General features: G+C 32.3%; 1 protein-coding gene across 2 annotated transcripts in view; it reads right to left on the reverse strand.

The window, feature by feature from the left end:
* Pcdh11x (protocadherin 11 X-linked) overlaps nt 1-18,725 on the reverse strand; it is a 607,940-nt gene that overhangs the window by 306,947 nt on the left and 282,268 nt on the right. For both annotated transcript variants that reach the window (XM_075957257.1, XM_075957256.1), the window contains exon 5: nt 2,179-2,208. In XM_075957257.1, the coding sequence (XP_075813372.1) occupies nt 2,179-2,208 (30 nt within the window). The remainder of the gene's footprint in view (nt 1-2,178; nt 2,209-18,725) is intronic.

The following is an 18,725-nucleotide window of genomic DNA, read 5'->3' on the forward strand; positions in this document are numbered from 1 at the left end:
ATGGAGGAAGGTTGGGTATTGGGATCAGGGAAGTATATATCTTAATTAAGGGAGCCATTTTACGATTCGCAAGAGACTTGACTCTAAAGGTGTCCCCAGGTGTCCATGGAGATGTCCCCAGCTAGATCCCTGGGCAGCTGAGGAGAGGAAGCCTGAAATGGCCCTATCCTATAGCCATACTGATGAATATCTTGCATATCACCATAGAACCTTCATCTGGCCATGGATGAAGCTAGAAACAGAGACCCATTTTGGAGCACTGGACTGAGCTCCCAAGGCCCAAATGAGGAGCAGAAGGAGGGAGAACATGAGCAAGGAAGTCAGGACCGCAAGGGGTGCGCCCACCCACTGAGTCAATGGGGCTGATCTAATGGGAGTTCACCAAAGCAAGCTGGACTGGGACTGATCAAACAGGACTCTGAACCTTTTGGAAAAGGAGGGCTGACTGAGAAGCCAAGGACAATGGCACTGTGTTTTGATCCTACTGCATGTACTGGCTTTGTGGGAGCCTAGTCTGTTTGAATGCTCACCTTCCTAGAGCTGGATGGACTGGGAGGACCTTGGACTTCCCACAGGACAGGGAACCCTGACTGCTCTTTGGACTGGAATAGGGAGAGGAAGGGGGATAGGGCGAGGGGAAGGGAAATAGGAGGAGGGGAGGAGGTGGAAATTTTTAAGTAAAAATAAATTAAAAAAATAAAAAAATAAAGTTTCTACTTTCTCTCTGTCAATCTTCTTTCGCTTGTAGCTAGTGCCATTTTATTAAAAATTATATTTGGTTTTGTGTTTTAAATGGACAATTCTATTATTCTTTTTATGAACTTTGGTCTTCTGAGTGGATTAAGTTTTAAAATTTCAACATTCTAAGGACATAGTGACTTTAAAGACAGTTCATAAAGACATTTGAAAACTTTTGGGAAAGTATATTGATTTATAGTCTGATACTGTTATTTTACTTTTTCCTTCAAACATTAATGCTAATTAACTTTGACATTCTAGTAAAATTCCATTTTTAGGAAGTTCTCACACTTCATAAAAGTGTGTAAGGGCATCAGATGTAGCTCAAGACTTTTTGGCAGAGTCTAGTTCATCTAATTATTCTTCCAATGTCAGATTTGACCCATGAAACCACAGTAAAATAGTTCATAGTGAAAATTATATATATTTAGTCTATTGGTAAAAACAGCCTTATGCTGGTACCTTGAATGAATATTTGTTAATGGCTTAATGTAATATCATTTGTTAGAAGTTCAATGTTACTATTGTTCATTCAATCTGAAAACATGATAAGAAACCCAAGATATAATGCTAGGAAGTTTGTCATATAAAAGAATAGTTACTTAATACTTGTGTTCAACTAGTTAATTAAGGAGAGAATTAAAATTTGGTAGAATGTGTAAATCATATTTATATTTTATTTTAATGCTTCTGGAAAGCTAACATTACTCAGAAGCTCCTGGAAATGGTGGTACATGCCTTTAATCCCAGCAGTCGGGAGGCAGAGTCAGCTGGATCTCTGTGAGTTAGAGGCCATGCTGGACTACAAGAGCTATTTCCAGGACAGGCACCAAAGCTACAGAGAAACCCTGTCTCAAAAAACCAAAATCAAAAAAAAAAAAAAAAGAAAAAAAAGAAAAACATTATTCAGAAGACTTAATTCTCATATTATTCTCAGAATTAAAGATTTTCACATTGAAATTTGATATTCTACAAATTTGTTCCTCAAAAAGTAATATTTTGTTGATTATAAATTAGTAGGATATTTTTAATTTTCTTTGTTTGATGCTACCAGAGTTTCCTCACTCATATTCACTAATTTTCCATGATTTCTGATATAATGAGAACTGACATAAAATTACAGCTTTTTATAGCTAAAATTTATCACACAAAACATGTATTACCTAGACATCTACAAACTAATAATGTTAAAAGTATGTTTAATTTTAAAACAGTGAGAAAAGAAAGTATTGGGAAAATATAAAATAAGTCCTGGAAATTAGATCTAGAACTATGTAAGTAATACAGCATATCAAGACAGCTCAATATAAAGCTTTTCTAAGTCAGAACCATAATATATGTCATACTAAATACTGATAGTTTTTAACTACATAAAGCAATAGCTAAGGTTAAGCAAAATAAATAAAAATACAACATTTAAAAAATATTTTGTTGTCTTACCTTTCCTGTTTTTCTCCCTTCAGATTTCTTCTGATTTGGGAAGCAAGGGAAGCAAAACAAAACAAAAACAAAGACAAAAAATCAGCTCTAATTTGATTACTTCACATTTATAACATTTTCTACAAAACTGTGTCAGTATTACTAGTGTAACATTATATTGTTTTGCTCTGATTTCAGTGATTGAACGAACAAATTTAAAAGTACTATAAAATTTATGTAACATCAAGAGCAACCATATTAAACATGGATTGCTTTTAAAAGCTTGACTTAACCCACATAGGCATTAGCAAAAATACTTACATTTTTCATTAGATATTTTTTGATATCATATACATTTCATCAAATTTTGAATCATCAGGTTTTTATATTTTATATGAACACATTTGTTATTTAAAACAGGATAAATTAAATTCATTAGAAATTATTTAATTAAAAACAGCATACAGATTATCCATATGACATCATGCCAATATGTATAAATGATAAGTCAATAAATTTGGTGGTTCTTAAAAGGGATATCTTAATTTAGTTCAGTTCACCTAATTGATTAAAACAACCAAGATCAACTCAGAATTCAATTTATTTAAGATTGTTTTCTTTGTAATTTTCCTCAATTAGCAGTTAAGACTCAATATTTTAGAACATTCATAGTTACAGATTTATTCTGATTTTTAAAGGATATAGAAACTATGTAACAAATGAACTATGTCTATCTTTCTAAGTAATTATTATCTTCAATGTCCCTTTTTCTACTTTTGTTTTGGTTCCCTGTTCACAATAATGCAAAGCTTTCACAGACAACCTGTTAGAAAGCGAAGAATCACAGAAAGTTGGATACAGTATTTGTAAATACAGAGGGGAGTACATTCAATTTTATGACCAAGAAAAGATAGCATACATTTTTAATACAATGGCCTATTATCAGTCTCAAAGAATGAATTTTTATTTGTCAAATAATCAGAATTTGAACTTTCAGAGCTGGCAAAATGGTAGGTGTCCAGAGATAAGATACACACACACACACACACACACACACACACACACACACACACGTACGTACGTATGTATATATATATATATATATATATACACATATACATATATATGTGTGTGTTAATATATATTAATAAATATATTTATTTATTAAATATATTGATATATAATTATTTAATAAATATATTTAATTTTTAATAAATAAAAATATATAAATGAATTTATGAGATTTAAACATTCATGAATGAGTACTGAAACTCAATGTGTCTGCAAAGACATAGATTAAGGATAATGTCTGAAGCAACTATCCAAGGTGTTTATACATCTTTATTTAATCAGTGTTTATTATTTACTATCTCTCCCAATTATGAATGATATTGATTCAGTAATAGCATAAACATTTTACCTCTTCATAAGTCAATCTAATTATAACAAATCTTCTCATTTTTAACCATATATAAAAAATAGTACTGAAAATACCACTCAGTATTCTATAGAATCATGGTAGATTATTTTGTTTATTTCTCATAAAATTATGTTTATTGTACAGTATATTTTAGATAAGTTTGCCACTCGTTACTAAGAAATTCACTAGCAATCAGATTTTCATTTTTGCAGATGAATATGTTATCTCAAAATTTCTATTGTTGATGCCATGGATGCTAATTATTACCATCCCAAATGCATAAGTAAAAATAAATTATTTCTCCTTAGTTATTTCAGTCATAATTTTAACTAATACTATATGGTTTTCAAATACATGTATCATTTGAAGTACAAATGCTAGCCATATAGTAATGCTATTTAGTTGTTTGAGGAATTTTCTTATTGTTCCACAGCAGTGGCTGTACTTTACATTGCTTCCAATAGTGTATGAAGTTTACATGTTCTCCCTTAAATTCTTGGAATTAAATTTTAAATAATGACCTTTTTAATTACTTCTGCCAAAATATTTAAATATCATGTACTAAAAGTAAAACTGACTATAAGGTTATGTGTTACAACTATTCTTTGATATTTATTGCATTATTATATACTATTAAGATACTCATTCTAATTAGATTGAAATGTAGCTTATTGTCTCATATGAATTTTTACATGATTTGAAACAAACATATAATAATAAAATTATGTTTAAGCAAGAATTCTTCTAAATTACTATAATATTGTTCTCTATTATGGAGGAGGAACTCTACGAGTCCCATAAGTTACTGAGAAATAATTAGTTGTGAGTAGGTGCTGTGAGAGGAAGAATCATTCTTTTTTTAATGTTCCCACTAATAGGAATGGCACGCTGCAGTGGATGGCCCCATACGCATGCTCATGCCTAACCATACCTATTTGACAAAAACAATTATATAATTAAAGACAAGAAACTAGTAGGGAGCCGGGCGGTGGTGGCACACGCCTTTAATCCCAGCACTCGAAAGGCAGAGGCAGGCAGATCTCTCTGAGTTCGAGGCCAGCCTGGTCTACAAGAGCTAGTTCCAGGACAGGAACCAAAAGCTACGGAGAAACCCTGTCTCGAAAAGTAAAAATAAAAAAAAAAGAAGAAAAAAAAAGAAAAGAAAAAGAAAAAAAAAGAAACTAGCAGGGAAACATTTTGGGAACTTATGAAGGGAGTTGAAGAGGGAAATATGTAGTAGACATGATCAAATTTATTGCATGTATTAAGAAATTTTCAAAGAATGAATGAAAAATATCACCTATTTAAATCTAAAGTACTTTTCCATAAGAACTTGAGTATTGTTCTTTCAAGGTCAATGAAGAATTTTGCTGGGATTTTGATGGACACTGAAATATATGTGTAGATTTTTTTGGTAAGATTGTCATTTTTACTATGCGAATTCTACCTATGCAGCCCAGGACAGCCCAAACAATCCTGAAACTTCTGGAGTTATCACAATCCCTGACTTCAACCTCTACCACAGTGCCATAGCACTGAAAACAGCCTGCTATTGACATAAAAGCAGACAAGAGGACGAATGGAACTAATTCAAAGACCCAGATATCAATCCACACACATACCAACTCCTAATTTTTGACCAAGAGGAAAAAAAATAAAATGAAAAGAAAAAGAAAGCATATTCATCAAATGGTGCTTGCATAACTGGTTATGAACATGTGGAAGAATGAAAATAGAGCCATATCTATTGGCAAAGAGCTAATCACACTGAACCTCAGAGAAGAGAAAGTTGGAAGTACACTTGAACACATTGGCACAGGAGGCAACTTCCTAAATATAACCCTGATAGCGTAGACACTGAGAGAAACGATAAATAAATGGGACGTCCTTAAACTGAAAAGCTTCGGTAAAGCAAAGGACACAGTCAACAGACACAAAGGCAGCCTACAGAATAGGAAAAGATTTTTACCAACCCCACATGAGACAGAGGGCTGATCTCCAAACTACATAAACATGTCAAGAGACTGGGCATCAAAAAAAACAAATAATCAAATAAAATGGGGTACAGACTTAAAGAACTCTCAATAGATGAATCTAAAATGGCTGAAAGACATTTAAGTAAATGTTCGACATCCTTGGCTATTAGAGAAATGCAAATCAAAACCACTCTGAGATTCCATCTTATACCTATCAGAATGGCGAAAATCAAAAGCACTGATGACAGCTTATACTGGAGAGAATGTGGGGTCAAGGAAACACTCCTCCATTTCCGGTGGTAATGTAAACTTGCACAGCTGTTTTGGAAATCAATATGGCAATTTCTCAGATAACTATGAAACAATATACCTCAAGACCCAGAAATGCCACTTTTATGTATATACTCAAAGGATTCTCAATCATACCACAAGGACATGTGCTCAACTATGTTTATAGCAGATTTGTCATAGCCAGAACCTGGAAACAACCTAAATGTCCTTCGACTGAAGAATGAATAGAGGGATGTGGTAATTTATAAAATGAAGTAATATACAGCTGGAAAAATGACATCTTGAAATCACTGTGCAAATTGTATAGATTTAAATTTCATCATATTTAGTGAGGTAACCCAGACTCAGAAAGAGAAATATAATATGTACTGACTCATGAATGGCTTTTAGACATAAAGCAGAGAAAAATCAGTTTACAATTCACAATCCCAGAGAATCTAGACAACAAAGAAGACCCTAATATACTTGAGAAGTAGAAAAATAAAGATCTTTCAAGTAAATTGGTCATATGCGGATCATGGGAGAGGGTAGATAGGAAGTGGGAAGGAAGAGAGATAGAAGGGGAATGGAGAAAAATATATAGCTCAATAAAACCAACAAAAAACTTCTAAGTATTATATATCACAATAAGTAGTTCCTAGAGATTAAAATTTAGAGTGACAAGATAAAACACAGTTACCTTTGCTTCCTAAAAAACTAGATTCTATAAAATGGAATAGAGATAGCATAGATACATATAACAGTCATAATATCCAAACAATATCATCTCCTTCTTCACTAAGAAGCATTATTTTCTCATAGAATAATTTGTTCATATTTAGTTGCCATGTTAGCAGAGCTGTAAAATGAAACTTCATATTTACCACAGCCTAGCCAATCAGTATCTATGAAGCTGTCAGAGTCTCCTAAGACACATAGAAAAGCACACTTCCTGAATGGTCTATGAGGTCTCTAATTGTCAACGGCTCACATTAAAACTGGATGAGATAGGATCTGAGTTTCATTTTGAAAGTTATTTCATTTACCTAGAGGTGTGCATACCCAGGCATCTTCTCTGTATTTAAGCTTGTTTACATTATTACTGCTGTGAACTTATCTTGGAAACTTTCTTTTTAGAAATTTGACTTTGTTGAAGTTGTTATCTTCAGTTTCCAATGCAATATAAACCAGACAATGATTCCATTTATCTGTCTGACTGCTTTAATCTCAGCAGAGTTCTGTATTTAAGAGAGTTTTGTTTGTATTATGGATTATCATTTGTTGTTTTGAAAGATTAAGAAAATTATAATTGGTAAAGAGTTTAATTGTGAAATTTTATCAAACATCTACTCTGTGACAACAAAAGCAGCTAAATTCTTAATCACACAATGTAAATTGCTTAGCTTAAATGCAGTTTCACTGTTATTAATTCTGTAGCTTGTCTTACTGGGTAAATTATTTAAGCACTTTGTGAATGAGTATGTTTATTTGTAAAACACCAGTAATAACACTATTAACATGACAAGGTGGTTATAATATCTAATTAAGTTAATACACAGTTATGTAGTAAGGATTAAAAAAAACGTTGGCTATTAATAGTATTGTCATTATTTTAGCAGCACTACAGTGTTTGAAACTATGAAATACTTTGTTAAATAATGATAATGTCGTCTCATATAGTTAATGTTTAGTACACACTTGCTGTTTAGAAGTGATTAAGATATTAATTTGCTGAAAAAAGTGAGTCACTGGGGACGGGTTTTAAGTTTTCAAAAACAAATATGACACCCAGATTCACTCTCTGCCTAGAACTTATAGATCATATGTGAGTTCTCAACTACTTCTACAGTTCTATTCTTTGACCTGAGAAGTCCTTCTGTATATGTGTTTCTTTTATTGGTTAATGAATAAAGAAGATTTTTGGCCTATGATAGGGTAGATTATATCTAGGCAGGAAAACTAAACTGAATTCTGGGAGAAAGCAAGTGGAGTCAAAGAGAAGGCATGTAGCCACAACAAGATGCCTCTGCAAGGAGCCCACCAAAATTTTGCCAGTAGGCTATAAACTTGGGGTAATGAACACATTAATGGAGATGGGTTACTTTAGAATATAAGAGCTAGGTAGAAATACACTTAATATATTGGCCTAACAGTATTGCAAATAATATAGTTTCAGAGTGATTATTGCAAGTATGAGCAGCCAGGAACAAACAAACAACCTCCCTCAACAAATTGGAGTGCCAATGTGTGCCAACTAAAACCTGAGAGAGTTTATAAAAAATTCTAGGCACACACACACACACACAAAGTTTAGCTGCAATTTTTTCCCTTTGGACAGACTCTATTGGTGGTAAGAAGGAGCACCACAGCTCATTTAAATGAGGTCTTTATGATTCAGCATTATCAGCCAAAAAATGCAGTTTCTTTAAATATGGTACACCAGCAAAAGCAGCTCTGACTCTTTCAGGAGGTCAGGCTACAGAACATTTAAATGGGGTTTGTGAACACAGTACTACAACATGCTTAATGGCATCATAGATCCATTGTGTGCCTGAAAATGGGGTGATATGCATGGCTCTCAGAGGCAGTGAATATCCTTCTGCCATGTTAGAGTGGGCAAACCCAACAGGAGGGCAGCAGAGTTGATCCTAGCCATGTCTGCATAGAATTTGGGGGAAAAGGTAGTCCTGATCAAAAAGTAATTAAAGATAGTCATGCAATAAAGGAAAAAAAGTCAGATGTAAAAGACCTCTATATGGTTCATAGTGTTGGATGAATGTACATAGGCTTGCCACAGAGAAGAAAAAGAGTATAGAGAACTATAAAAAGTAGTAAATTGTTTAAGAAAAGAGCTAAGTCTTTAAGAGACACAGTACAGAAAGCCATAGAGTAAAGGAGTAAAGAAAAATAAGCCATATAAAGATGGAATATAAACAGAGAGTCTGGACTATGTATATTATTTTGTTTTATTTGAATTTTTTCACTGTGAAGGAGCTAAGTACAGAGAGATACTACATTGTAAGGGCTGCTAAGTTAGGACAGCATATGTATTTTAAAAGTATCTTGCTTTCAAAATTTGGGCCTAAGAATGTGTTGGCTTGGAAAAGAGGTTCTTCTTTTGTTTCCACAGAGGATCAGAACCTGTGGATTCCTTCCAGACTAATGTGGTTTGGCGGACTAAGATCACCTGACAGGTCTCCATTAACACCCCCCCCCCAAATACTTTGTCCAACAGAAAAGCAGGACACAGTTTGGAGAGAACTACACTCAAATTACTCAAATATTGTTTTTAAATGTTTGTTTACACTTAAAAGTAGATATGCTATAGAGATAAATACTTTGCATTGGTATGTATCTTGATCTATTGTTTAAAATTTAAGGTTAATTAAGTTATATGTATGTTTCTGCTCTTGATTAAGGTATTGTGTTTTGCAATTCATTTAAAAATGTAATGTATAATTAAGAAATAGAGGCTAATAGAAGTCATCTGTAATAATCAAGCTTATATTCATGTTAGATAGGTTTTCTAGATATATAGATATATATTTCAGTTAGATGGATAATTTTTAAAATTTTCAAAGAACTATAGAATATGCCATTTTAAATGTTTTAAGAACTTAGGAATTTCATGACAATGAGATGCATGTGCTCCTGGCAGCACCAATCTACTTCAAGATGATGATAGATATCAAAGATTATGGAGATTGTTAGTCATTTGGGCAAGAAACTGCTCTTGCCTGGACTGTTTGATGTTATGCTGTATGAACTGGGCATGCAGGACCCACAGAAAAATGACTGCAGAACTTGCCTAATGGTGAGACAGTCCTTCAGATTTCCTGCGTAGGAAAGAGACTGCAAAATATTCTCCAGTACACAGAAGAAAGTGACTGACAAACATCCAATATAGTTGGAACTGTTTGAAATTTTCTTCTTTATGGGAAAGTATAGGCAGATACTATGGGCCCAATAGGCTGTATATGGATGTTCCAATGATACAGAAGAACTTTGGGTGACTGTCCAGGCAGTGAGATGTCTCTGCCATCTAGAGTTTTGGAAGCTGTTTACAATGAGCTTCATGTTAATTTAGGTAATATTATTTCCTTCTCGAATCTTTGATGGCATTGAAGAAACATAGTTACAATTATAAAAGATGGATTAGAGATAAAACTTCAGACTCACAAAGATAAGATAGATGATAGAGTATTTTCCTTAATTTGCTAAATGAAAATGGACTAAATATTGCAACTATAAATTTTCCTTGATTACTGTTTTGTTGTATGTAATCTTGCTATGTTAAAGTTAAAACTTTATTTTTTATTCATACAGAAAAAAGGGAGACGATGTGGGAAGTCCTTCTTTATATGTTTTGCTTTTATTATTCAATGAATACAGAAGCTGCTTTCGCCTGTGATCAGACAGAATACACCTAGGCAGGATAACTATACTGAATGCTGGAACAAAGAAGGTGGAGTCAAAAAGAATCCATGTAGCTGCTCCAAGAGACAGATGCCTCTACCAGAGCTTGCTCTCAGCTATTAAAATCTCTGAATGCTCTTGCAGAGGATTATAGTTCAACTCTCAGCACACACATGGCATCTCAGAACAACATATACATCTAGTTCTAGGGGATCCAATACTGTCTTCTGACATCTATTTGCTCTATGCAATGACACCATAGACAAAATACATGCAAACAAAAAACCCATACACATAAAAATAAATCACTAATTTTTACTATATTCTCATAATGAAAACACATAATGGTTTTAAAATAGGAGCATTATCTCTACAAGTTATTGAGAACATATAAATAAATAGTATATTAAAATGGAAAGACTACATATTCTGTTCAGGTAGAATGCAAAGCTATACATTTTTCAACACTCTTAATACAGGACTATACATAAAGCAAGAAAATCAAAGAAAAGCCATTAGAAATTAAGAAATGAAGCAGCCTCTACGTATATGCCATGTGATTTGCTAACTGAAATCCAAAGATAAACTAAAAGACTTTACATAAATAGCGCAAAAACCAAACCAGAATTTAACACTGAAGGATGTAGAGCTTTCAGTGAGGCAAATAATACCATTCATATCCACGTTTTAGAAAATAAATTTTTGGTGACCTGATTGTTAGGGGTATTATATTAAATAAATAATATATCTGATGCTGTTATGAAATTAACATAGCAAATAAACCTTTATATATAACAATATAATTGGTAGAAAATATAAGAATCCTTATTGTTACTCTGAAAATACCTGCTAGGAGCATCTCTTTGATCAATGGATTCTTTCTTTATTAAACTGCTTTCACTCATGATGTAGCCATGGTTAGTTCAGAATTCACTAAGTAGACCAGGTTTACATCAAACTCATAGAAATTCACCTGCCTTTGCTGTGGAGTGCTCAGATTAAAGACATCCACTACCATACCTTTGTTCAATTTAGTCTTAATAACTCTTTGAGAAAAATCTGAATTTGCATGTATTTTTCTTCATCCTATATACATATGCAGATCACTTGTATTCCTAGACCATTCTGTGCATTAAGGCCAAATTTTACAATATATAAACAATGGCAATTAGTCATAAGTGAAACAGGTTAGATAGTTAAAGCAACAACTACTTTCATAAATTTAAAAACCAATGTCTAGAACAATATAAAATAAGATTTATATTAATATCTATTGAACACATAAACATATAGGTTACTCCCAAAATTAATTTTTATCTATTAAAAAACCTTGTTCCCCATATATAAACATCCAATTTTATTTTTCAGTATCACTGAGTAAAATACTTTATAAATCACATCTGGAATTGTTTCTCATGTATACCAAGTCTTTGGTAAATGTATATGGTACACAATTTTCTTTTGTCTTCATATTTCACAGTACTATCAATACTCAAATCTATCAAATGAGTTTTGGCTAACGAAAGGTCATGCATGCTAAGTCCATGCCCAAACACTAATTTACAGTTAATCAACTTTTGCTTATTATTGTTTGAATCTAATAATACTTTAAATTACAATTACATTAGCATTTAGAACTCTCAGTTCATACTTCTGCAGTTTGAACTAGATATGTTATCTCTATTAAACCCCATTTTTGCTTATTGCTGTATGAATAAAAAGTAAAAGACAAGCCCATTTTAGGATACTTTGTAAAACTTTTCTTGATCAGCAATGTTTTGGTATAGACATATATATTTCAAGCAAGTACAATGCTGACATTCTCTGAATATTATCCCACTGCCCAGGCTTTCAAACAAATTCTTCAAAAAAGTTGACCCCCTATTTCCCTCTGTTTCTCTCTTGCATATGAAAGAATAAAATATAAAAACAGCTTTAAGTGTTACAGTTTTGGTCTGCAGATCTTATCAAAGGTCTAGAATTACAAACAAATGCTGCTATATTCAGCAATAATGATAATAAAAAATGCACTAAGAGCAAAGTGAAATATCCTATTTATACTAAGCAAAATACACCATTGAATATGATGAGATATGTTTTATATGTTTCATTTATATTAATTTAATTTTTACTTACAATATACACATTTGTATTAAGAATCCCCACTTTTCAAACTTACATACAATTGATTACAATGATGATGTCATTGAAGTTATAACCTATACCTGATATTCAAAAATTTAATTCTATGATCAGGTAAAACCTCTATGAATAAAGAAGAAGTAACTTTTTATTAATAAGCTACATAATTTTTTGATTGTAATACTGTTTTATAAAATTATAAAAATTACTTTAATAGTATTCATATAGACTTCCAATTTGAAAGGAGTAAAATAATGCTTCTGAAATTCATCCCTTAAAGTATAATAAAATACTTTTAAAGACATTATATAATTTAGAAAGAATTTATTGTTCTCTCTCATTAAAACAACTCTTGGAAAAATGAACTATTTTAGTATCTTTTGATGCTTAGAATCTTAATGAAGTTATGATATTGATTATGAAATAATATTTCATTTAATGATGGGATTAACAAAATTTAAATCTTCTGTGGATCACTGAAAAAGTAAAAGTTGTTTCCAAATATAATGATGGTAATAGGAAAATGTAATTGATTAAGAGATAAAGCCCAATTGTTATTTATATTATAAACTCATTCACCTAAATAAAAAAGTGTGATATCTTTCGTATTCTATGACAAGTTTAGTAAAATATCTATTATGCTCTGCACACATGCATATATGTGTGTTTATATGAGAAAACTATCAAATTAGTTTTGAAAGTATTCTTTGATTAAGAATTGCACTGAAAAAAAACACATACATTAATAATGTCCAACTCTGCATTAATTATATTTCTTCTAGTATAATCATGACTTCTTTCTTTGCCCATCCGGACCACAACTGTCCTAAAGCTCACACTTTAATCTGTCACGGTAATTATCAGTTTTTGTAATGCTTTAACAAGCCAGACTTCGTGTTGATAAAATTTAGTTCAGACACTATTGATATTCCTTTGTTAATCAAAGATAAAGATTATACTATTGAGTACTGAAGAGTTACTATTAATAAAAAGAACAAGAAGATGGATTTAAAAGGACCAGTATTTTCTAAAAAAAAAATGGTGAGTGGTTATCTGATTTGGGCCACTACTTGTACCAGTTGTGCTATCTTTATTGCCCTGATTACTTAAAGGCATACAGTCTAGAAATATTTCTTTATTCTTTGAATGTCAAGCTGCTTAAACCACACTAGTAATATACAGAAGATTGGAATCATTATGTCTTTGTAAGTCATAAAACATGAATTATTTTTATTTTAAAGAAGATCTTTATTAAAATCTGTGGATATCACAATGAAAGTGAATTGTATTATGTGTAGTATGCAATAAATTTATAATTGAAAAATAAGTACTCCCATCAAAAAATACAGTAGTCTTTATCAGTTAAAATTCAAATGCACTTGAGATTGAAAAGGGCAGTGTAACTTTTTCTGCATTCAGAAAATCCAAAGATTTAAGGCATATGGTTCTAGCTTGCCTCCCAGTAATTGTATTTATAAAGAAAATGGTTTTTTAACTAAAATATACTCTCAATCACTTATATGTTATCTTTCTTTCCAACTATTTCAACTAATCACATAGTAAAACACATTATATATCATTAAGTAAATTTATAAAACATCAGGAACTGAGACATAGACATTGCTGTACCTATCATATCACTACAAAGATATTTAAATTTTATAGTTAAGTAGTAAATTTAACTCTGATCTTTAAATAATATAAACAGAACTATGCAAACTTTTTTAATGTTTTCACACAAGCAAGGAAAGACTATGCCATAACCAGATTTTAAATATGACAATAGGACTTCATTTAACATGTGTTCTATGTAACATAGATCAATGATCCATGAAGTCATGTATTACTATCACTGTTGTTGAGCCCTGATATGTTCACTATAAGTAAGAAGTCTGCCACAGGAGTTATTGTTTAATGAAACTGAATGAGGTCAGGTTCTTGAAAGCATTTCATGAAGTTAATATACAGGGAAGCAACAGAATCATTCGTTAGATACAGGTGATGTGTTATGGTAGATTCATATTTCCTAGTAAATTATATTTGTATTTAAGGATCAGAATTAATATATTTCCCCTTATTTGTAAGTCTTTACAATATACATCCACACATATGTTTATTTTCAATGTTTACATCTTGTGAGAAAAAGATTTATGTATGTGCTCATAAGTCTAATTTCTCCAAAGAAAATAAGATAACATATAATTTGGTAAGTAGAAATTATGCACCAGAAGTTAATAAATTTGCTAGAAGATGCTCAAAATTTCTAACAATGCAATAAGTAATTTTAAAATATTTCTTATGTGTAAGACATTAGATATATTTTGCAAAATTTGGAAAAAATATGAAATCAACAAAGTTGCAGAGTGCACCATCTAGTGGCTTGTACATGACAATATGGTCTTTAATTTAAAAAGCAAGTGTTTTTTTTATTAATTTACTTCTTTGTGTCCTTTGATATATTAATTATGTTTACTTAATTTTTATTTATTTGTGAAGTATGCATATGTTTTTGTATTTGCATGTGTGGGGATGTACATATTCCAAGGCACATGTATGCAGTTCAGAGGAAATATTTTAGGATTCCTTCCTACCATTCAGGTTCCAAAAATTAAACTTAAGTTGTTAGGTTTTGTGCTAAGTTGCCAAACCTGCTGAGACATATCACAACCCCCAATAATCTTATACCCTCTGTTTTTTTTTTTTGCTGACACTAATATATTCTTTCCTTTGAAAGAGAAATACACAGTGAGTAACTGTTCTGTGAAATAAAATATATTTTCATAATTTTCACATAAATTGTGGAAATGATTAACTTCAAATTATGAGAAAATTAAACATGTAATAATACTGAGACACAAATACATTAATGCATTTATAGATGTAATTGATAAAGTAATGTTCCCGCAACTTTTGTTCCTTTACAAATATCCCTGTATTGGGAGAAAATTTCCCAACTTCTCCTACCTATTTGCCTCTTATTAACACTTTATAATTTTTAATTAATTTACCTTTATTGAAGTAGTAAATAATGAAAAATTGCTTATTTTCAAACTTTTCTTCTCATATATTGATATAGGTATACTTAGAGAATTTTTTTTTTCTTTCACTATGACAGGTTATAAAAGTAATCATGATTCATCTTCTCTTTCAACTCTGGATTAATTTATCTGTAAATATACATACAAATTCTGTACTTGATTCTGAAATAACTAGAGGAAACTGTCCTATGCTGCTTTCTTCATTATTTTTGTTTGCAGAAGTTAGTGAAGAATTTCAATGATTTTCCTGCTAATTCTCAGTTGCTATTCAAGTATACACTGTGGTTGTGGTGGTATGAATGTGAGAAGACCTGGAAACAGTGACTAATGTATTATCTGGCATATTCTCCTGTGCCATGTGCACAATGGAGAATCTAACTGGAGTCTTCCTGTAGCATATGGACTTTTAGATTATTTTACTGACAATAGAAGAACATTTAACAAATGGTATGGTAGATTCTATAGAAACCTATGCATTTCATCACTGAGAAATAATGGAAATGTTCACAGGATGCTAATTCCATTGGTCATTTACTAATGTCTGTAAATCTATAACAGGGAATTTTGTAAAGTGAAAAACACTTGCCTGAAAATGTTACAGAGTCAAGTCTCTTGCCAACCCTAAAATGGCTCCCTTAATTAAGATATCTACTTCCCTGCTCCCATATTCACCCTTCCTCCATCCCAACCGTCCCATACCCCCAAGCACTCCCCATTCCCCTTCTCACTTTTCCCCCATCTTCCCTTACCCCACCCCACCCCCACCCCCAAGTTTCCAATTTTTGTCTGGCAATCTTGTCTCCTTCCAATATCCAGGAGGATAACTATATGTTTTTTCTTTGGGTTCACTTTTTTATTTAGTTTCTCTAGTATCACGGATTATAGGCTCAATGTCCTTTATTTATGGCTAGAATCCACTTATGAGTGGGTAGATACCATATTCATCTTTTGGGTCTGGGTTATCTCTCTTAGGATAGTGTTTTCTATTTCCATCCATTTGCATGCAAAATTCAAGATGTCATTGTTTTTTTTTAACCACTGAGTAATACACTAATGCGTACATATTCCATACTTTCTTTATCCATTCTTCCATTGAGGAGCATCTAGGTTGTTTCCAGGTTCTGGCTATTACAAATAATGCTGCTATGAACATAGTTGAACAAATCCTATAGCCATACTAATGAATATCTTGTATATCACCATAGAACCTTCATCTGGCGATGGATGGAGATGGAGACAGAGACCCACATTGGAACACTGGACTGAGCTCCCAAGGTCCAAATGAGGAGCAGGAGGGAGGACATGAGCAAGGAAGTCAGAACTGCAAGGGGTGGATCTACCCACTGAGACAGTGGGACTGATCTAATGGTAGCTCACCAAGTCCAGCTGGACTGGGACTGAATGAACATGTGATCAAAACGGACTCTCTGAATGTGGATGGCAATTTTAGCTGACTGAGAAGCCAAGGACAATGGCACTGGGTTTTGATCAAAATCACATGAAAAAACATTTTATGTTTCTTGTACGTGTGTATTCTCCTTAGGCAAGTACAAAAGCAAAATTTGATATTGTTATTTTCTAATATTTCAGAAAATATATTTCAAAATATAACAAGTATTTTACCATAAAATAGTGGAATATCATCTCACTAAGATAACTTAGATTTCTAGTGACTGCCCTTTATTGACTTTAATTACCCAGTTTAATTCACAGTACATTACTTCTAAGCAATAAAGTCATCTACATTTCTGGATTTCTAAACTTGAGAATGTTTTAATTTTGTTCTATAAAGAATTCCATCTCTGTCACTTTTCTGATATTAGCTAAAAATTTATTTCAGGTGCTGTTATGAAAGTTCACATTTAGAGTTTCTTTCCTCTCTAGGCTTTTAACACATCCTGACATTATTAATGGCTCCCTTTTGGCATAGCACAGTAAGCTGAAAGCTCAACTGTCTAGGTGTTAGCATTTATATTTCAGAATCACTTAACAGGGGAGAAAACAAAGTTAAACTCTTATGTTCCAAGCAATCCCACTATTTAGTCATCTTTGGGAATTGTCTGAAAAGAAAAATGAGACCTTAGCAAACTGAGATGATACCTGATGGCTATTTCATGTTGTCCTTATAATCTGGTTGCTACCCTTACTTCCTTGAATACCATCTGTGCTTCTCCTCCTATACGTTCACTCATTCTGAGAATTTTTCTCTTTACAGGCAACTAGAATTCTACCGCTTTTATTTCTCTCCCATCTGAAATGATGCCATTTCTAAGGGTTCAACTCAAATTTCTCTTTTTCTAATGAGTACAATGACCTAATTCAGTCCCAGTGGACTTGGGCATCTATGGTACCCAGATTGGCAGTTCACATTTTAGCCTAAAATTAAAGGAGAGTTGTGAATTATTTTCCAGATTAAGCTCCATGTGTCATTTTATTTTTGCAAAGTGACCTATGTTTATTTGACTCAAAAGATTTGTTCATTTTCACAGACTTGCTCAATACCCAGCACCTCACAGGAGATGAATTACCACTACAGAATCACACAATAAAATCAGATGCATTCCAGATGCCACACAAAATGTTTGAATCCCTGGGTATGTTTGTTCTTCAGTATATATGACCAGTACAGAGTGCATAAATGAAAGTGAGTCAAAGAATCCAGTCTCACATTCTGTGATAGGCAGAGTGAACATTATATGATCATTGAAGAGTGCTTTAAAGCATAGATCTTAAAATCTTCAGAAAATAAACCAAAAATGATTAGAAAGCAATATCAGAAGCTATACATCTAATATTTCACCAAAATGTATCTAAACATGAGCTATAAAAGAATAACAAATATAGAGATGTCAAAGTGGATGGGGGAAGCCTACAAACCTCACTACTACACAAAGAACTACAGAAAATAGGAGAATGCTTTGTCCTTCTATGGAGAATGCTGAGAGCCGGAAAAATAGTCTTAATCAGGAAGGAGCACACCAATTTATTAATTTGGTATCCAATACCAAATTGTTAGTCCTAATCCTATATATATATATATATATATATATATATATATATATATATATATATATATATATGTGTGTGTGTGTGTGTGTGTGTGTGTGTGTGTGTGTCACTATAAAGACTGAATAGAATATAGTTAGTAATATGTATATATAGTATATATGTGTGTGTTATAATATATATGTGTGTATATGTATAATATACATATTTGTGACCACTTGACTTCAATCCACATAGTGGTCAGAAGTGTTCCTTGTACCAACACCCCTTTCCTCAGGACCTGAACCCAAACTGAGGCTG

The sequence above is a fragment of the Microtus pennsylvanicus genome, chromosome X (assembly GCF_037038515.1).
Source record: "Microtus pennsylvanicus isolate mMicPen1 chromosome X, mMicPen1.hap1, whole genome shotgun sequence".
NCBI classification, from domain to species: Eukaryota; Metazoa; Chordata; class Mammalia; order Rodentia; family Cricetidae; genus Microtus; species Microtus pennsylvanicus.